The sequence below is a fragment of the Microcebus murinus genome, chromosome 12 (genome assembly GCF_040939455.1).
Source record: "Microcebus murinus isolate Inina chromosome 12, M.murinus_Inina_mat1.0, whole genome shotgun sequence".
NCBI lineage: Eukaryota > Metazoa > Chordata > Mammalia > Primates > Cheirogaleidae > Microcebus > Microcebus murinus.
The window spans coordinates 34107319-34129220 of NC_134115.1; the positions used below are offsets into that span (position 1 = coordinate 34107319).

Sequence of the window (21902 nt, forward strand, 5' to 3'; positions counted from 1 at the left end):
AAAGAAACCACAAGCCTAGAGCCGTAGGTGGAGGAGCAGGTCCCCAGAGGAAGGACAGCTCCCAGAGACACAGTCCCCATTCTTGTGGTCCAGGCAGCCACTCCCATTTGTAGCCACTGTTATAGAAAGCTTCCTTCTTGTTCAAAGGATGGAGTAAAAAGAGGATACAGAACAAGAAGGAGGAAAGGAGAGCCCTGCTTTTGCAGAAGAAAAACAAAGAGGCAGGGGAGGCTTAGAGGGGAGCCAAGGAGAGAGGACAAAACATTAGAGAAATGTGACCAAGAAAACACACTGAGTGTTCAGACCCCATCTCTACTGAGATGAGCCCAAGGAAAATGACAGGCAGTGAGTAGGAAGGGGATTGGTCATCCAGACCTGCACTCAATTTGGCCTTTCCGTGCCCCCTGGTTTTAATTTCACCATGAAGCTTGCAGGGGAGCCACCAAGGCCTGAGTTCAAATTCAGCTGTCCAACTAAGAAAACATTGCTTGATCTTGACTCTGTTTTCTCATGTGTACAATGAGTCTAACAGCATCTAGACTCCAAGTTGCTCTGAGAATTAAATGAGATACAATAGTGGGTTGACTAGCATTCCTCCCAAAATTCACGTCTACCTCAGACCTCGGAATGCAACGTTATTTGGAAATAGGGATTTTGCGGATGTAACGAGTTTAGATGAGGTCATACTGGATTAGGGTGGGCACTAATTCAAAGGCTGGTGTCCTTATGAGAAGAGGACCTACAGAGACACACACAGAGAAGAATGCCATGTGAAGATGGAAGCAGAGACTGGAGTGACGAGACACAGCTACAAGCCAGGGATTGCGGGAGCCGCTGGAAGAGGAAGCTAGGAAGAGGCAAGGAAGCCTTCTCACCCTAGATCCTTCAGAGAGGGTGTGGTTCTACGACACCTTGATTTCAGACTCTCAGCTTGCAAAACTATGAGAGAATAAGTGTCTGGTGTTTTAAGCCACCCAGTTTGAGGTAATTTGTTACGAGAGCCCTAGGATGTTGAAAAAGATACCTATGCAAAGTTCCTGGCACATCGCCAGGACATGCTGATACTCTTTCCCTCCCTTTCCCCTACTCCTAAACGTGCATGCCCAGGGACGCTGCTCAAGGGCTACTGGACAAATGATGTTGAAAGTAAAACCAAAACTTCCCAATAGACTGTACTTCCGTCAGTTCTTCAGACCCAGTTCTGGTTTGAATTACTCTCGTGCCACAGCGAAGCTTGAGTTGCACGGTCGTGACCACATCTTTTCTTCTCTTCCTTAATATATCTTCACCCCCATTCCAACTGCTTTTTTGTTGTCCATCCTCAAATGTCCCAGCTAGAAAGACCCCTGGGTTGGAGATACTGCATGCTGATGATTTTGGTTTTGGTTTTGGCTGTTTGTTTTGTTGGCATCCAGAGGGGAATCTGACACAAACAGCAACAGTTTCTTGCTTTTTTATTTTTATTTTTATTTTTTTTTTTGCATCTTTGCCTGAGAAGCTGTGCCAAGTCCTCATGTAAGTATCGAGTGGGTTGAAATTGTCTCCTACTTTGTGAGTTTATAGTAAATCGTGACGAGGCTGCCACAGTGGGGGAAATGCATGCCTTCTCTCCACTTCATGTGAAGCAGGAGAAATTCCGCCTCAAAAATTGTACTCAGGGGCATAAACAAGCTAATTTCTTCCTGTCCAAAATGGTAGGATTTCTCTCACTCGTTCCTGTGCTTACTATTCTTATTCGGCAATTTTAGGAAGTGAGATATTTTCTGTACCAAAAATGTGCACTATAGAAAAATGTTAATATGCTTGAGATTGCCTCTTAGAGTTTTTGGAGAGTTAATAGTGAAGAGCTTAAAACTCTGCTTTCCTACATCTGTTTGTGATTATGCCTTTGGCAGGCAGTCATCATTCCAGGCTGGCCTGTGTTTACAAGTTATGCTCTAAGAGTAAGCTGTTAGGGAACAAAATTATTACTTTATTAATTCATCGAGGGACCATTATTTAACAAAAGCATGATTTGGGGCCTACAAAAGGCTTATTTTTGCATATAAAATGATCATAGAAAAAGTAGCAAAATTAACACATTGACTGCCATGTGAGTTGTATTGAACTCAGGCTAGTTTAGACCCTGGGGCCTTGTGAAGCAAAACCCCACAGTTGGTTCGTGAAAATCTTGTTGATGTTCTTATTGTTACAATTAATATTGACAATTTAATTCTCAAAACATGGATTGGATTGCCTACAACTCACACACAGAAAACAATAAAAAATAACAAATTAGAAAGGATTGTTTTGTTTTAATAAAACACCATGGCCCCAGGGAAAAATTTTTTTTCTAGTGTGGCAGTCAATGTGTTAAAGAAAACTGCAACTATTGCTATCGATTGCTCACCACCTGGGCACAAAAAGAAGAGAGACGGCAATGGGTTCGTGCGGACAGGTAAAGCTTGAGTAAGATCACCTACTAATCAGGTCTTCTTCCAGCCCTGAAATTCTATGGTTCTGTAGGGAATGATAGACACAAACTGACAAATGCAAAGTAAAAATATTCAATGTGAGTAGTAATCATACAGTTGTAGCAAGAGTCCAATACTGATTGACATGGATGTCCTCCCAGCCCAAGATTCCATGAATGGAGGAGCAATATTGCTCTTTGCTGCTCTTGCATTGGAAACCTGGTCTATTTGTCTTCATTACCCCAGCTCTAACCATCAGCAGTCTCTTCCTAGTCTGCTGCTTCAACATGTCTTCTCAGATTCCTCCTGTGAGCCTTTCCATTGAACTGGAGCTCCTCGTAGGCAAGGACCACACCTTTTTAAGGTTTTCTGAGCCCCAAGTGTCTAGCACAGTGCCTGGCATTACACATAGGGTACTTGGTGAATTGGGTACTTGTTGAATGGTTGAATTCATTTATCTCATGAAATGTCAGGAGAATTGCCAGAAATGAAATGTTTGTGTAATATACAGTTGAGGTTGGTTTGAAGGGAGATGGTGGAAATGTCCTCAAAGACAGATCATGCTTCAGATTTTATTTGATTTACAATGCGCTGGACAGTGACCCATAGATTGTTATGTGCCATTTTTATTCCACATGCCAATGTCTGAACCTGCCGTGTGCCCACTTGTTGCATACTTGGGTTACCCTGTAGGGAGGCAACTGCAGTTTCATTTCCTCATGTTGCACCCCGCTCTACTGCAGCTGGACTCCCTTATCTTCCCATCAACTCACAGAAATCCAGGATAGATAAGGAATCTGAAAGGTCATCTAGCCCCCATCACCTCTGATGCCTTCTGGCTGTCTCTAACAACCCTAGGACAGATTCCCAGTTGTTATTCTTCACAGCTCTCTATTATTACCACCCCTGTTTTGGGGGATTTCCCCCCAGTGGCTGGGATACACTGCTCTGGGGGTTTCTCATACTCTTCTGGCCACCTCGTCTCTGTCTTCTCTGGTCCTTTGCTCCCCCTCTCCAAATTTTGGGGCATTCCTCAGTTCAGACATTTTCTTTTTAATCTCCCTCTTTATATTATCCTCCTCAGACAGTTCATTTTGTCCCCAGTATCAACTTATATTTCTATATTAGAAATAACTTCTTTATCTTTATTTCTAGCCCTAAATTGTATCCCAAACTCTGGACCTACAGTTTTCTTGAATGCTTTGCATTACCCAATGACTCATACTGAACTCATTGTCTATCTTCTAAAATTAGTTCCTGACCTATTATTTCCCCCACCCACCCCCCATGGCTCCAGTGTCATCTTCATAGTCTAGCCTTAAAACCACAGTCAACCATGTTGCTTCTCTTTTTTCTCCTGTATGGCTGATCAGTTGTCAATTGTTTGTCAATTGTCTTGTAGTAAGTTTCTTTTCCCTCTCCCTTGCTTCCTTTTTCTGACCCTAAGTCAGGGCCTTATTACCAAATATCTAGATAAATATAATGACCTTCTAATTGAATGGCTGGCTGTCAGTTCTACCCACCCCCAATTCTATACTGAAAAAAAAATCAGATTTAATCATTTTCAGACACTCCCCTGGTGTTGTCACTCCGTTTTTATATTTTTTTTTTTTTCTGGCCCCGTTTAAAGTTTGATGTCACTCCGTTTTTGAGACACTGTCACTGTCTCTCTGTGTGCTCTGCATGGCACTAAGCCCTTAACTTTCTTATCTCAACTTAAACTTCTAGTCAAGTTACCCTGCTCATTGTCCCCTCAGTAAGTCCGTGCATCTGCTCCTCTGAGCCCTTGCCTCTGAGTCATCTGCAGTGCCCTCTAGAATGACCTCAACTCCAAATCTTACCAGTGTTTCCAAGGTCCAGTTCAAATCCCACCCCTCTGGGAAGTCTCCCTTCCCAGGGTTTTTGCAATTTTATCATTCCTTTTACACCAATCCTTACCATTTTTCATGGGTGTGAGTTTTAACCTTCTAACTATCTTATAATGTTTTTAAGAGCAGGGCCCCTTTCTTAGATGAACCCTTCTATGAATTCTACACACTCATAGAAAGACTTGCAAAAAATGGGAACTCAGCATTTATTGACTAAAAAATTGAGATTCAACTTGAGCTTAAGAGCCCCATTAAAAATGAGTAGAATATCATCTTAAGACTACGGTAGTCTATCTATGCCACAGATGGTTTAGAGATCAAATGATGACTCATCCACCTACAAAAGCAGAGCACTGGCTCTAAGATCCCCTAAAAACCCATATGCCTGTAGGGACTGGTAAGTAACAAAACTGTGAATCCAGCTAGGTATAATTCATGGGGGAGTGGTAGGACCCGGGGCCATCTCTGCATCACTTGCACAAAAGCATCCAAATTCAAGTTATTTTAAAACATTGCTAATTACAATCTTAGACTCTTGGCTTCAAAAACAGTGGTTAATTCAGGTATTTCAATACAATTGGGTGTGTATTTATCTAGGTCTTCATGAATACCCAGGGCTCTGCTAGATACTTAAGGAGAGGGAGGAGCCAAAGGAAATGAGACTGACCATGTTAAGCAAAGACTCAAGTGTTACACAAACATGATCCTTTATGCTGGCTACTGTTGCACAAAGGAATTGTTTGCTGGGATTCTTGAGATATTTCCATAGAATGTCTATGTCTTAGTTATTCTACAGACCAGAGAATTCCTTGAAAGCACTGGCTGTATCTTATTTACCTCTGTATACTAGAGCATGGCTCATAGTAAATACCAAGTAAATGGTTTGAATAAAAGAAAAGGAAGGAAGGAAGAGGGAAGGAAAAAGGAAGGAAAGAAAGAGAAAGAAAGAAAGAAAGAAAGAAAGAAAGAAAGAAAGAAAGAAAGAAAGAGCAAGCTAAAGCTTCAGCACCATGAATTTCATTTCATCTATCAGTTTGCAAATAGATTTCAACAGACAGCAGAAATGGCAAAAAAAATTGGCCTATAATAACCAAGAAGTGAAACTACTAGCACTTACTATGATTTTTGATCCTCTTGCAAGGTTTACTTAGAAAAGATTTCCTCATTTTTTGCTTACAAACCTGTCCTCAGAATTTACAGAAGTTGTCTTGATTTCTCTGGAAAGATACAACCAATGCTATTGCATAAATGATATGAGTACTTCTTATGTATTATGTAGAATATACAGAATACATGGGGCATGGTGGCACATTTCTGTAGTCCCAGCTACTTGGAAGGCTGAGGTAGGAGTATTGCTTGAGGCCAGGAGTTGGAGGCTGCAGTGAGCTATGATCCATAGTGCCTGTGCATAGCCATTGCACTCCAACTGATGCGGAAAATGTCCAGCGCCAGGATGCCGCTTGCTGCCTCCCCGTCGCTTCTCTGCAGGCCAGCGCTGCACGTGGCCAGTTGGAGGGCACGCTGCTGGAGCCAGACCCCATGGCAGAGAGCCAGCCGGTGCCCTATGGGCCGGAATGCCCCCAGGCCCACGTGCGGCTGCCTGTTTCCGGCCACTCTGCTTGCAAGATCCTGATTGGGTAATTATTGAATCCCTTGTTTTTGATTGGATGTTAAAGCTTGTTGGTGATTGGATGTTAAAGCTTGATGTTGATTGGATGTTAAAGCTTGTAGTTGATTGGACGCTTTTTGAGCCCTACCAAGGATATAAAAGCAGGAGGAGACCGAGGAAGTGGGGGGGGCAGAAGGGTCAGAATATTAGAAGACAGAAGAGAGCTGTAACACCAGGTGTGCTGAGCCTGCTGTAGAAGAATAAAGGCTGTTCTCTGACTCTTCGTGTGCCGCTCGGTTATTTCCCTGGTCAAATGAATAAGAGCTGTAACAAGAGCTATAACGCTAGCTGTACACACTGCTGCAACACAACCTGGGCAAAAAGCAAGACCCTGTCCTGGGGAGATAGCGAGGGTGGGGAAAAAGACTAAGAGCTAAAATTGGACAAGGGAAAAAGTTGAGTATCAACATAAACTGTTAAATACAAGGCAGACAAAAAATTATCCTGAGAGGTACAACTGTTCCACAAACATTTGCTTGGGAGACTCAGGGAAGGACTTATGAAAAAGGTAGCCCCGAGTGAGTTTTAAAGACTGGGTAGACTTTTTCCAAGTGAGAGCTTAGTGGAGTTAGTGAAAGGAGTGGTCATATAGGAATTCTTGGGATTTTTAGACCAAAGATCACCACTCACCCTTGTAAGTGATAATGACAATGAATCTGAAGAATGCTTTACCATTGACAAAGTATTTTTTCACATACCTTGTCCAAGGACCCACAAGCATTTCTGTTCACTACTTGTGGTTGGGTCGAGAGAACTCAATGTTGGAGAACTTGATGATTTCTAGTTTTCTACCCCCTCCCAATATAATTTAAATGAAAATGGACAGCCACTTAGGAATAGACAATAAGATATTAATTAAATTTTAAAAGGGGATACTAAAGAGGTGGCATGGTTGTTTAAAGATGTTCATTTTGTCTTGGGGGGAGAAAAGTCATCCAATGCTCATTCATCAGTGTAAAGGAGTTCCTTCTACGTGGAGGTTCTGTAGATGAAGGGATGAATTAATTTTGGCCATGCATTTCCTAAGTTCTCTGAAGAAACTCTTTTGGGTTGAGCCTTGCCTGCCTAAGGATAAAGGAGTGCATACATCCCTAACTTTAAAGCCTTTAAGAACCTACTCTTTCAGAAAACATGGTTCGCCTAAGGAACCCAGACGACAGGGGTCTTATAGAGATTGACCAGTGTTTTGAGAGAAATTGGTGAGGGGCCTGAGATACCTGTGAAAACATTCTTCTGAAAACATTCAACCTAATAAACAATCTTACGTTGAAAAGGGATCGCCTTCCACCTCTTATGGAAACCCTTGCTTCGACATGGACCCCTTGACAATACTAGGGCTAATGACCTCCCCGTCCCATTAGCACTCCATTCCACCGTGAGTGGCTCTAATTGAGGGGGAGATCTTTCTTAGGCTGCGTCAAAAGAAACAAATTAAGATTTCTGTTGGAGGAAGGAGCCAACTGGGAGCCTCAGATTCCTGAGTGTGATGCTAAATTGCCATGCATGCACCTACTCATTCCTTCGTTCATTCAGCAAACATTATGAGAACCCAGTGAAGCACAAAGAGCTCTTGTTCTAGCAGGGAAGACAGAAGTGTAACAACTTAACATACCAGAAATGAGTTAAGTGCTCACACTAGAGGGTAAGTTGTGGATACAATTGAGGCAGAAGGGACAACAGCCTAAGGCAGTTAGGCAAGGCTTGTGTTGAATGTAGAAGACTGTAAGGCCACTTAGGAGATGCAATACAACTTTTTGAAGCTCATGAAGGAATTGAGGCAGAGGAAAAATAAGATTAGAAGAAATAAAATGCGATTAGAATTCTCAAAGCAGCTGCAAGGTCCTCTTTATAGAATGCACATGTATTTCAATGTGGCCGAGGCAGGAGGGGCCAGATCAGGGAACGTTTTGCCGGCCACATTAAGGAGAACTTTACTTTGTACATAATGGGAGCTAGTGAAGTCTTTTAAATGAGCGACATGGCCAAATTTGGTTATTTGGGAGGTCATTCTGCCTGCTATGTAAAGGGGTAATTCATTCAACAGATATTAACTGTATGTGTATTTACTGTTACAGGGCTAAAGGCATAGCAGTAAACAACACCCTCACCCTCTTAGTACTTATATTCTTATGGAAGATGATAGGGAATAATAAAATAAAGTTAAGGATTGTTGGGAATGCTGGGGGTGGGGTGGGGCTGCTCTTGCAATTTTAGATGAGGCCGTCTCAGCAGAAACAGCCATGAAAGTATCTGGGCGTAGGGATGTGCACACTGGCAGCAAGGTCCTCCCTGGAGAGTTGGATCTGGGGAAGAAGCCACACAGACCTAAGCAGGTTTAGGGCCATTCAGGCAGGGAATTCCAGTGTCCCAAGGACCCAGATTGTGATGGGTGGGGGTAAGAAGGTCAAAGGCTCTAGAAGACACCTCTCAGCCCTGAAAACACCTGACCCTGTTGGGAGGAGCACAGCCACGGCGGGGTCCTCTAAAGCATGGGGCCAAGACAGAGGCGCCTCTGGCCTGGACTATCAGAAGGACTGGATTTTACCCGGTGTAACGTGTTGAGCCATAGGAAGGTTTTGAGAAGACATATTTGACTTAGGTTTTTAAAGAATCGCCCTGGCTGCTGTGTTGAGAATCAACTGTAGGAAGGGCAAGATCAGAATCACAGAGTCCATTTATCTGGCTATTTGCAGGAATCACAGGAGAGATGATAATGGCTCTGGCTGATATGGAAGCAGGGGAGGTGGATGGAAATGGTCAGATTCTGGATGTGTTTAAAGGAAGGGACTGTAGGATTTGTTGATGAGTCTGGTGCTAGGTGAGAGAAGAAAGGAGTTAGGATGGTTCCATAGCTCCTGTCCTCCAGCTCGACAAATGGAGGGTGGAGCAGAGGGAAGCAAGAGGAGAAGGTAAAAAAATAGCAGTGAGAGAGCCAGGCGCGGTGGCTCACGCCTGTAATCCTAGCACTCTGGGAGGCCGAGGCGGGCGGATTGCTCCAGGTCAGAGGTTCGAAACCACTCTGAGCAAGAGTGAGACCCTGTCTCTACTATAAATAGAAAGAAATTAATTGGCCAACTAATATATATAGAAAAAAATTAGCCAGGCATGGTGGTGCATGCCTGTAGTCCCAGCTACTCAGGAGGCTGAGGCAGGAGGATCGCTTGAGCCCAGGAGTTTGAGGTTGCTGTGAGCTAGGCTGACGCCATGGCACTCACTCTAGCCTGGGCAACAAAGTGAGACTCTGTCTCAAAAAAAAAAAAATAGCAGTGAGGAGGCTTTGCTGTGGTATAAGGAGAAATGACAAGAAGCTGAGGTAAGCAGCAGAGTGTAAGAAAGGAGAGGTATCATCCACAAAGTAGGGGGCAGAATGAACAAGACTAGGGGACAGACTGATGAGATGAGACATGTGTAGGTGTAAGATGACCCTCAAAGTTGTGACTTGAGGTGGGTGTTATTAGCATCATAGGAAAATAAGGCAAAAAGAGTTCTCATAAATTGTCCAAGGTGTTGGAGGCTAATAATTTGTAGAACCAGGATTTGAACCCAGCTGTGTCTGATTTCAGAGCCTGAGCTCTTAACCATTGCATGGACCATATTTTCCCTGGAAGAAAGATGATTAGGAAAGGAGGCTGGTGGTTGGAAAGTACCTTTATCACAGCGTCTGTCCCTCAGTTTGCTCAGGAGGCAGTGTGCTAGGAAAGTCCCCTGGGAAGGGTAAGGAAAAAGGGGAAGTTAAAGCCAGTTGTGGGTGATCCAGGAGTCTTTTCTGTCTTTTCATGCCATCCTTTCATGTTCTAAAAATAAGAAAGCTGGCAAGTGTTGGGGCAGCTTAAAATGACACTATTCTCTCACATTCTAAAAATAAGAATGCTGGCAAGGTCTATTGGCGCAGCTTAAGAAGATGATACCTTTTCTAGATAAATTTGCATTTTGATGAGGAAGAATATCTTCAGGTCCAGCTAAGGTGTGCCATGACATTTCCCTGTGGGAAGCACTTGATTCTGTTCCCAGCTGTCACCTGCTGTAAGAGCTCTGCCCCTCAAATAAAAACAGTAATACACCTCATGGATGAACTCATGTTTCCCTCTAGCTATTGCCTATTTCCCTTCTCCCTTTCACAGCACTTTTCTCTAAAGAGTTGCCTATAATAGTCTCCACATCTTTTTTTTTTTTTTTTTTTGAGATGGAGTCTCTCGCTTTGTTGCTCAGACTAGAGTGAGTGCCATGGCAGCAGCCTAGCTCACAGCAACCTCACACTCCTGGGCTCAAGCGATCCTTCTGCGTCATTGAGTAGCTGGGACTACAGGCATGCGCCACCATGCCCGGCTAATTTTTTCTATGTATATATATTAGTTGGCCAATTAATTTCTTTCTGTTTATAGTAGAGATAGGGTCTCGCTCTTGCTCAGGCTGGTTTCAAACTCCTGACCTCGAGCAATCCGCACACCTCGGCCTCCCAGAGTGCTAGGTGAGCCACCGCGCCCGGCCTAGTCTCCACATCTTTACCTCCCATTCTCTCTTGAACCCATTCAGGCTTTCATTGGTACCACATTCAGTGATCTTGTGTTTGTCAGGATCATCCATGACCTCCTTACCGCTAAATCCAACCCTTAGGAGCTTTTAGCTCTACTGATTACTCCTTCTTTGTAGCACTGAGTTTTAAAATATAGATTTTGTTATTATTTAGGTATGGTCAGGCCAACAGATCAGGAGATGATTGCCATTGAAGAGAGAGTATGTTATACTCACAGATCCCCAAAGAAGAGGGCCCACCCTGCCACAGGGGGCCACACCAGCAAGCATTGTAGTCAGCCAGGTAGGGGGGGAGGGGAGACTGGGCAAGAGCCTTTATTGTGGTCTCCACAGGAAGGAATGAGGGAGGCAGGGTAAACAGATTTAGGATTAGCTAATATGAAGAATTTCAGCAGACTCTGGGGCATAGGGGCTGTCCCCAGCTTTCTGGTACCTGGCCCTGCAGTGATTAGGGCAAGTGGATAGTGGCTGGGAATGTGAAAGCTCCCAGTGAAGGAGGTAGGTGGGGCTGTGGGCTCTGTTTACTTGCATTTGAAAGGTGTGCTAGTGGGCAAGCTGTTTACCATCTCTTGGAGCTGGCTAACTCCTGGGAGTGGCAGTCCCTTCAGCATCAGCAAGTCCCAGAATGTCAAAGCATCAGAATACAGAAAATAAAATACATGGTTACTACACACTCTTATTTGCCATTTTACCCTTCCTCTCAATCTTTTTTGCTGGTGTCCTCTCCTCACAAAGATCTATAGATGTTGGAATGCCCCAAAGGCAGTCTAAGTTCTTGGCCACTTTCTCTTCCTCCTGTCTCTCTGTAGGTAATCTCATGCAGCCCATGGCTTTAAATAACACTTGTACATTGATGATGACACCTAAATTTATATCTCTACTCCGAACTCTGAACCATCTGTTACCCAACTGCCTGCTAAACACCTCCACTGAGATATCTAATAGGCATCTCAAACCAAACCTACACCAAACACAATTCTTGGTTTCCCTTCCTTCATCTGCTTCTCCCGTAGTCTTCTCCATTTTAATAACATAGCACCTCCATTGCCCTACTGATGCAAGCCCCAAACCTAGGAATTTTCCTGGATTTCTCTGTTTTTCTCAGACTCTATATCCAACCTGTCAGCAATTCTCTTCAAGTCATCTTTTAAAATACAGAAGACCTAAATGAAAGCTTGACTACTTTGTCTGCTCAGTCAACTAGTAAGTATTTATTGATAATGTACTTCTCTTCTATTGAGCCCTGTGTTTGAGTGTCTGATTCCCAGACTTCCAATCCAGGTAAAGAAAATTTTGTGCATTATTCATTTGACAAACAAAATGGGGTGGGGGGGCGGTCAAGGGCCTGCTGCTGAGAAAACTATGGAAGGTTTCACAAGAGAGACAAAGAGTGCAGATAACATCAGTGTGTGTGAAGCACGAGGACTGGTTCATTTTCCAAAAAGGCCATTAGCAAAGGAAGAAGAGCTCTTCATTTGGATTGATAAAATTGATAGAGTGCCTCACTTCCTCTTCTCCCTGCTATCAGCCTATATCTTCCCTTCCCAGCTCCACTCCACGCAAAAGATTTGTTATTTCTCTGTTTTCCAGAGTGAGTAAACAACAAAGTAATGAGACCCTAGCCAAGTTGCATAAGTCCCTGAGACTTTCAATTATCTATTTCAGATCAAGTACAGAACATGTTTTTCCTCCTGCTGATGTTGAGCCTGGGATTGCAGCTTCATCGGACAGCAGGTAAGAAAGGACAAAGAGGAGCCTGAGAAAGTGGAGCAAGTAGTAGCCATTAGCCAAAGCCAATAATGAGAATGTGGGCCTCAGGATGAGGCTTTGAGAATGTGGTCCCTAGGCTTTCTTTGAGAGGAAGTGTGATTTCTGGCTATTACAAGCACCACAAAAAGAATGGCGCCCAGGTTGGCTTGTACATGCCAATGTCTCTGTCTTACAGAAACAGGGCATGAGAATATCAATATGTCTATCCCCACTATCCAATGAGGGCAATGACAGGAAACAGGACCACTCGGACCATGTACATCTGAACTGATACAAGAGAGCAGGGGTTGAGTTTCCTCAAAAGTTATATGCTAAGCAGCTTTCCCCTTCCCTTCTAGCAGGAGGAGTAAGGAAACATTGGCAGGGGACTCTGTTACTCTAAAGATAATGTCTTGCAAACATTCTGCCTGTTGTTAGACGTTCATGTGAGTTCCTCTTCTGAAAAGCAACAGTCATTGATCATTCATACCTCAATGTGGATTACTTGAATGGAAAACTCTTCCTAAAGTCCAAATGAACAATGAACCTTAATACTGTGGCTCTGGACTTAAAGGAAAGACTTCTATTGGAGGTTGTGAGTGAGCAGGAAGGAAAGCACTTTCAGAGTTGGTTGTTCTCCTGGGGAAGGTAGTTCAGACCATTGGAGACTGCAATCGGGACCATGAGTGCATTATTTTGCATGAACACCAGGAGGTAAGAAAGTAAGACAGGGGTAGGGACAGGGGATTAGGTCCTAATGATAGCAGTCCAAACTTTGAAGGAATCATCTAATATTCTGCCCTTGATTGAGAAATAATGGCTCCTTTGGCACTTGATGACCTTTTGAAAAACTTTTTACTCCCTTCTAGCTGGTCCAAGACTGATCTTTTCCCAGTCACATTCCTCTCCCTCCCTTGGGCTGCCCAGCCCGGTCTAGCACTAGAAATATACAGTAAAATTTATTCTTTTTTGTAAAAATGTCTATCAGTTTTGGTAAATGCATAGTCATAGAACCACTACCACAATGAAGATCCAGAACACCTGTATCGCTTGCCAAACAAACAAAAACCATCTCCCAACTCTTAAGCCTAAGCACCTACTGATCTATTTTCTGTTCTTCTACTTTTAACTTTTCCAGAATGTATAGAAATGAGATCAGTCATTAGATACTCTTTATGGTCTGGCTTCTTTCATTAAGCATAATGCATTTGAGATTCATCCATATTGTTATATGTTATCAATAGTTCATTTATTTTTGTTGTTGAGTATATTCCATTGTATATATACTACATTTTGTTTATCCATTCCCCAGTTAGAGGACATCTGGAGTTTTCCCATTTTTGTTGACTACAAATAAAGTTGCTATAAACATTTGCATGTGGGTTTTTTTTGTGTTTACATATATTTTAATTTCATTTATGGGTAAATACCTAGGTGTAGGATTGCTAGATCATATGGTTAAGTATATGGTTTAACTTTATAAGAAACTGTCAAATCTTTCCATAGTGGCTGTACCATTTTTGCATTCCCACCAGCAGTGTATAGAGTTCCAATTGTTCCTCATCTTCTCTAGCACTTGATGTTCTTTTCTGTTTTTAAGTCATTCTAATAGGTATGTAGGATTATCTCATTGTGGTTTTAATTTGCATTTTCCTAATGGCTAATGATATTAAGTATATTTTTATGTACTTATTGGTCACCTGTATATCTTCTTTGGTGGAGTGTGTATTCGAATCATTTCATCATTTTTGATTGGGGTGTTTATTTTCTCACTGTGAAGTTTTGAGAGTTCTTTATTCCAGATATAAGTCCTTTATCAGATATGTGATTTGCAAATATTTTCCCTGAGTCTGTGGCTTGTCTTTTCCTTCTCTTAACTATGTCTTTCGCAGAGCAAATATTTTCATTTTGATGAAGTCCACTTTATCAATTTTTTCTTTTATGGGCCATGCTTATAGTGTCATATCTAAGAACTCTTTGCCTAACCCAAGATCTAAAAGATTTTCTTCTGTGTTTTATTCCACACATTTTATAGTTGTACATTTTATATTTCAGTTATGATCCATTTTGAACTAATTTTTATATAAGGTGTGAGGTATAGGTTGAGGCTCATTTTATTTTTGCATATGGATGTTCACTTGCTCCACCCCCATTTGTTGATAAAAGTGTCCTTTCTCCATTGGATAGCCTTTGAATTGAATCTTTGTCAAAACTCAAGAAGTCATCTTTATGTGGGTCTACTCTGTTCCATTAATCTACGTATATATCGTTTTGCCAATATCATACTTTCTTTATTAGTACAGCTTTATTGTTTATTTTTTCTTATATTTTTATTTCCAAGCCTAAGGACATCTTGTAACCCAGAAATATATTTTATACCTTGTCATGTGTGGGAGGAAAGAGCAAGTCCAACCTTCCCTTTTCTCAGTCATGTTTCTCACTCTCCTCCTGCTCTAGAGGTGGATGAAAACCAGAGGACACATGACCATGGTGATGCTTGAGGTCATTCTGGGGCAGAGCCAACAGCCATAGTCACTGTACTCAACCCATCCTCAACTCCAAAATGACTTGTGCCAAGTTATACAAAGGAGAAGAATCAGGTTGGGGAAAGGATTTCTAAGCTGAGACATGTCTCCATGCAGTGCTCCTGCATTGAGAGACCATGAGTCAGGTGCACAGAGCAGGATTTTGTCCTAAACCAGGAACTTCAGAATGTTTTGAAGATTGTGGCTGTGTAAAGCAGCCCCCACCCTGTGCTCACCTCTCCAGTACATTGTGTAGGAGTCTGAACAAACATAAGCTTCTGTTGTGAAATGGGAGGAAATGGGCTTTAAGAAGAAGCTATGTTGGGAGGCAATGCAAATGATTTGTTTTGTGTTTCCTGGAGATGTCACAGGTGCAGATTCACATTGATGTCAGGTCGCAAATAAAATGCAAAGTTCCACTGAGAATGTTCTAAAAGGTTCAGCATTATTCAAGTTAGCTGCTTTAATCTGCCTAAAGGTCCTGCATGTACACGTTTTTTATGTTTTTGTCAAGTCCTTTGCCCTTTAGTTTTAGTTAAGGGCCCCAAATGAATGGAAAAAATCTGTCTTGTCTGCATAATTTTGTAGTTTGGAAACTTTCCAATTTTCTCCTTTGTCTGATAACTTCAGGTGTTCAAAGCTAGGTTGAAGGTTAATAATCATGTGGCACATGAAATAGAAAACAAATGTCTTTTCCTTAGCATTAAGCTACAAAAAGAAGTGTATCTCGTTAATGGATGTAGTGTACACATGCCAGTTGATAAATAGTCATATGTGCAGAGTTATTAGGAGCACAAAGATGAAGGTGCATTGGGCCCAGAGAGATGAAATTGAATTCTAATTCCATGAGCTGCTACTCTTTGACCTTGGTCAAGTTGCATTACTTCTTTAAGCCTCAGTTTCCCCATCTGTAAAATGTAGATAGTAACTCCTACCTCGCAGAGTTGTTGGGAGCATTAAATGAGATGATAATATAAGGGTTATCCCAGTGTCTGACTTATTGCAAATGTTCAAGAAATGTTACATATTACTCTACTTCCCAATAATAGTCCAAATGCAGGCTGCCGTTATAAATCTGCTTCTCAAACACCAATGTGCATGCAAATCACTCTGACCTTGTTAAAATGCAGATCTGATTCTCTAGGTCTGGCACAGGCCTGAGACTCTGCATTTCTACCTACCCCCCAGGTGAAGCTGAGGACAACACTTTGGGAATATGGTAAAAGATATTTGCAGGTGCAGATGTTTATTTGTCTAATTAATGGTTCTCAATACGGTCTGCACATTAGAAGCTCCCAGGAAAAATTATTTTTTAATTGTTGCTGACCTCACCCCCAAAATAATTTAATTTTACCAGATCCAAAGTGGGGGCTGGGCATTAGTATTTTTGCTTCCCAGGTGATTCCAATGTCAACCAAGATTGAGGCCCTCTGTTTAGTGAATTCACACAGAATTGTCTGCAAGAGCGTTTTGATTTCCTCTGTAATTTATAACAACTAAGAATGTTTTAGGATTTCAAAAGTGTTTTGCATTCCCTAAACCCCTCGATTTATATGGGGTAATCAAGCTCAAAGCTTTGCATGTCTTAGAAACTTTCACTGGGGCAAAATTAGACCAAACAACAATGAATCTTCTAGCTATTCCAAGCTACTCAGATATCTGACTCATGTTTGCTAACTGCTCTTTTCTCTTATAAATATTAGCCAGAAAATGTCACCTGTCTAGAGGTAGCATGCTTTATGCCTACCACCCCTAGAACCTGCTCTGAACAAGGCAAAGAGGAAAAACAGGCAGAAAATGGACTTTTATCAAAGGCCCAGGCAGCAAAGAGGGGAGTTCTGCTGTATGCTAAGGGGAGTTCCAGAGGAAGTTACAGGCCTTCCCTCTTTCATGAGAAAAAAGCATGTTGTGGTAAATAAATTTGCTAAAGAGAGTCAATAGCGTCTCTACCCAAAGTCTTCTATTCAATTATTGTTTTCACTCAGACTCAGCAGCTAACCTTCCTTGCAAACCCCGTTTCCTTCCCTGTTTGCTGTTTTATTGTGTGTAATAAAAGAAGTATTATGAGAAAAATATGAATAGTAGTAAATTATTTCTTTTTCCCCCACAAGTTTTCTCAGTGTGAAAGTAGTAAGTTCTTGAACTTAGCACAGAGAAGATGGTTAATGCATTTTTGATGAATGAATGAATAAATTTTCTTCCAGGGAAGGGTGGATTTGGTATAAGGTGGCTCTTTCTTAGACAATAACAGACTTAATAACTCAAGTATTTAGAGATGGTTTTCATCATAAAGGGATCTACCCTTAAGAAGGTCTGGTTATAGAGACCCTGAGCTGTGAGTTATCATAAGTGTACAGCAGGTTCTGAAAGATGGAATCATATAGAAAATCCAGGCCGGGAATCATATAGAAAATCCAGGTGGCTCAAGCTTGTAATTCTAGCACTCTGGGAGGCTGAGGCGGGCAGATTGCTCGAGGTCAGGAGTTCTAAACCAGCCTGAGCAAGAGTGAGACTCCCATCTCTACCATAAATAGAAAAAAATTAATTGGGCAACTAATATATATAGAAAAAAAATTAGCCAGGCATTGTGGCTCATGCCTGTAGTTCCAGCTACTCGGGAGGCTGAGGCAGCAGGATTGCTTGAGCCCAGGAGTTTGAGGTTGCTGTGAGCTAGGCTGACACCACGGCACTCACTCTAGCCTGGGCAACAAAGCGAGACTCTGTCTCAAAAAAAAAAGAAAAGAAAAGAAAATGCAGTTTCACAAGTATTATCTCAGGGTCTTCTTAACCTGGCCCAGCAAGCGCAGGTGTGACTAGCATTGTCTATGCAGAAGTACTCGTTCTATCCCTGCTCCCGCTCTTCTCCTGCACAAAAGAATGCTGGGCTTATGTGAACTCCTCTCTGTACCACAGATCTCGGTAGAAGGGCACATAAATGTTCTACCAGTGGTTAAAAGAGGGGTGGAGACCAGATATAAATCTGCCAGTCATTTCTGATAAAAACTCAAGTGTGTGCGTGTCACTCTCAACTGTGTCACTTGGAAATTATTGATAAGAAAGCCAAATTGTGTGATCTCAGGCAAGCCACAGCTTGATGAAAGGAAAACAGAAGTCAGTATGATCAGGCTCACCCTTTCTTTCTCCCTCTCTCTTCCCGTCATTTATTTGCCAAACTCTTAACTGGAACTTAGTATGTGCTAGGTACCAGCGATCTCAAAGCACACTCAAGCTGGTCATTGACTTCAAAGACTTGCAGGTTAGTGGGAAGAAAAACTTGAATCAGAAGAGAATTGCAACATGAACCATTCAAGCAGCAGAAAAAAGTTACTCACATTGTGAAATCTGGTCAGGGAATGGACTGTCCTTGCTGGCTAATAAAGTATGGGCACACATTCCACATATGAATTACCACTTTCCCAAGCATTAAAACACGGTACAAAAGAAAGGAACTAACATTTGCTGAGTGCCCTCTACCTGCAAACCTCAGCGCTTCACGTCTACCACCTCATTCAGTTTTCACCGCAATGCTGAGAGATAGCTACCAGCCTTGTTTTACAGACAAAGAGGCTGAGACTCACAGAGGTTAAATGACACAGTCAAAGGACTCCTAATCTTAATACAGTCAGGATTGGAACCCAGGCTCCTCTGTCACTAAATCCTGTGCTTTTCCAATACCACGTTTTTTTGTTGTTGTTGTTTTTTATTTTAGCGTATTATGTGGGCACAAGTGTTAAGGTTACATATATTTCCCATGCCCCCCTCGAGTAAGAGCTTCAAGCATGTCCATGCCCCAACATTGCACATCTTACTCATTGTGGTTGTGTATACCCATCCCTTCCTCCTCCCTCCCACCCTCCCAACACCCGATAAATGTTACTCCTATATGTCCACTTAGGTGTTGATCCGTTAATACCAATTTGCTGGTGAGTACATGTGGTGCTGGTTTTTCCATTCTTGAGATACTTCACTTAGTAGAATGGGTTCCAGCTCTATCCAGGAATATACAAGAGGTGCTATGTCACCATTGTTTCTTAAAACTGAGTAGTACTCCATGGTATACATATACCACATTTTATTAATCCACTCATGAATTGATGGGCACTTGGGTTGTTTCCACAGCTTTGCAATTGTGAATTGTGCTGCTATAAACATTTGAGTGCATGTGTCTTTTTCATAAAGTGACTTTTGATCTTTAGGGTAGGTGCCCAGTAATGGGATTGCTGGATCAAATGGTAGATCTACTCGTATCGCTTTGAGGTATCTCCATATTGCTTTCCACAGAGGTTGAACTAGTTTGCAATCCCACCAGCAGTGTAGGAGTGTTCCTATCTCCCGGCATCCACACCAGTATTTGTTGTTTGGGGGCTTTTTGATAAAGGCCATTCTCACTAGCGTTAAGGGATATCACATTGTAGTTTTGGTTTGCATTTCCCTGATGATTAGAGATGTTGAGCATTTTTTCATATGTTTGTTGGCCATTATTCTGTCTTCTTTTGAGAAGTTTCTGTTCATGTCCTTTGCCCATTTTTTGATAGGGTTGTTTGATTTTTTCTTGCTGATTTTCCTGAGTTCTAAGTAGATTTTAGTTATCAGCCCTTTATCAGATGTGCCAATACCACGTTTTATACTGAAACAACCTCTTGAATAACCTGGCTTAGAGGAAGCCCCTGAATTATTTGTTGAAGGGATGATTTGATTGAATAAATTAATGAACAAATGAAGCAAGCTCTGCTGAACATAATTTAATCTAATCTTCTGTGATGATTTGGAAACCACTTCAAGATCTTCCTATGCCTCTGTTATAATGAATACCTATTCATTAGTGATGGAAATAACATAATTTTGTACAGTTTCTCATATTTTATTCATGCAAACACCACCTTTGCTACTTTTGCCATGTTTGGCCATTCCTTATGCTATTATTTTTGATAGAATAATAAAATTGATTTAAATCCACCCGGGTTTTAATCTTTTTCAACAAAGCATATGGATAGCCTTGTGGTAGATGGAAAATCGGTATCACTCATCCTGGTAAATAGAGGATAGGAACCAAAATAAATGCAAAGAAAATAAAGCAGTATTATCAAATTATTATTAGGTATTATTATATGTCTAGAAGCTTCCTGTTTATTAAAAGGAAAAATAGCCAGTGTTAGAGGTGTGGGAGTCTAGTTGCAAATTATATGTAATTGAGGGATTAAAGTAGAATTAAAAAGGGAATAAATTCTTCTCTGAATAAATCCAACTTCCTTTAGGCCTTGATTCTTCCCCATTTAAAATCATCTTACATACTTCTAGTGGTGTGTGTGCCTCACAGTTTGGGAAATACTGCTTGAGTGCAAATGACAGATTTTGAAGTCAAACATCTGACCGGCTCTGAATTTTACTAATTGTATGTCCTGAAGTGAACTTCTTTGAGCCAGTTCCCTCAACTATAAAACCATACTGACAATGCATATCTCATGGTCATATTTTCAGTATTGAATGAGTGGCTAGCACAGTGCCTGGCATGGCACATAGTAGGTATACATTAAAGATCAGTTCCATTTTTCCTTTCCCTTTGACATGTGCAAGGGGCTTGTATGATGTGATGGTTAGCAGCATTTGACACTTTAAAAAACCTGGTCTGCTCCTGGCTGTGCAATCTTGGGTACGTTGCTTAACCTCTCTGTGCCTCAGTTTCGTTTTTTAAAAAAAGAGGATAGCAGTATTGCCTACCTCACTGGCTTCCTGGGAAGACTAAAGGAGATAACCTATTAGCACAGTGTCTAACACAGTGTCTAACTCAACAAATAATAGTTGTTATTATTGCTGTCACTGGTGAGAGAAAGTGACATCTGGCCAGGAAAGATATAAACTGGTGCATATGGACTGAGGAAATGAACCCACATAATAGGATCTGAAGGCAATGAAGGAAAGGGGGCTCAGATCTTGATGGCAGGGGAGTCATAGGAGACATTTTGTCGTCACCGAGGGATGATCTGGAGTGACTGCAGGGCTGTCGGGGAGGAGATGGGAGAGGTTCCCGAGAGCAAGTAGTGCTGTGGACCGGAAGCTCTTGCTGGGTGCAAAGGGAGGCGCAGGAGGGCAGTCAGCCACACAGGTGGGATTGTTTAGAGGCGAGAACGATCTCAGAGTGGCAGGTCAAGAATTCACCCCTGTCCAGGCAGATGGGGTAAAGGAGAGGAAGGATCCCAAGGGAATGCCCAGATACTAAGAGGCATCTCCTGGAAATCAGGGGTGGGATAGGTCTCAGCTCCCAATGTGCAAGAACTGGAATGTAAAGTAAAGGCAGACCATGGCAACATGTCTTATTTTCTTTTCAGCTTTATTCACAGTGACAGTCCCTAAGGAGTTGTACATAGTAGACCACGGCAGCAATGTGACCCTGGAGTGTGATTTTGACACTGGAGGTCACGTGAAACCTGAAGCAATAAAAGCCACCTTGCAAAAGGTAGAAAATGATACAGCCTTGCCTGCTGAAAGAGCCGCTTTGCTGGAGGAGCAGCTGCCCCTGGGGAAGGCCCTATTCCACATTCCTCAAGTCCAAGTGAGGGACGAAGGGCAGTACCGCTGCGTGATCATCTGTGGCGTCTCCTGGGACTACAAGTACCTGACTCTGAAAGTCAGAGGTGAGTGGTTTCCAGGCCTAGAATCCACAGAGGCATCTCTCCAACAGAGAACCTGCATTGGCTGCAGTAGCGGAAACTCACTAAAAGTCGCTCAAGCAAAAGCCGGGAGGATGGTTCTAAGGAGACAAACCTATTTCAGAGAAAACAAAAGTACCTTCTCAGAAAGATTTTTTGGCATCTGAGTATAAATCAGCTGAAGTAAAGGTCAATAGGGGTAGGAGTCAGAGGAATAAAATGGGGCTAGAGGAAGCCAGGAACATGAGCCCCTGAAAGGTCAGAAGTTTCTAAAGATAAGTTTTGCCTAGTTCACAGTTCTCCCAGGGAGCATGTCTGACTTGATTATTAAGCTACTCTTTATCAGTAGTTTATTTCTCTAGTTCAGAGTTTTCTAAATTATGGTTTGTCACCCATTAATGGATTAAAATATCAGTTTAATGAGTGGCAGCCAGATGGATGTTTTTTCCAAACAAACA

The 21902-nt window shown here is 42.1% G+C and overlaps 1 protein-coding gene across 1 annotated transcript in view; it reads left to right on the forward strand.

Moving 5' to 3' along the window:
• The first annotated feature begins 1165 nt into the window (after nucleotides 1–1165).
• Nucleotides 1166–21902, forward strand: part of PDCD1LG2 (programmed cell death 1 ligand 2) — a 56269-nt gene continuing 35532 nt past the window's right edge. The window contains exons 1-3 of the mRNA XM_012737993.3: nucleotides 1166–1515; nucleotides 12189–12257; nucleotides 21124–21429. Of these exons, the coding sequence (XP_012593447.1) occupies nucleotides 12203–12257; nucleotides 21124–21429 (361 nt within the window). The 5' untranslated portion in view covers nucleotides 1166–1515; nucleotides 12189–12202. The remainder of the gene's footprint in view (nucleotides 1516–12188; nucleotides 12258–21123; nucleotides 21430–21902) is intronic.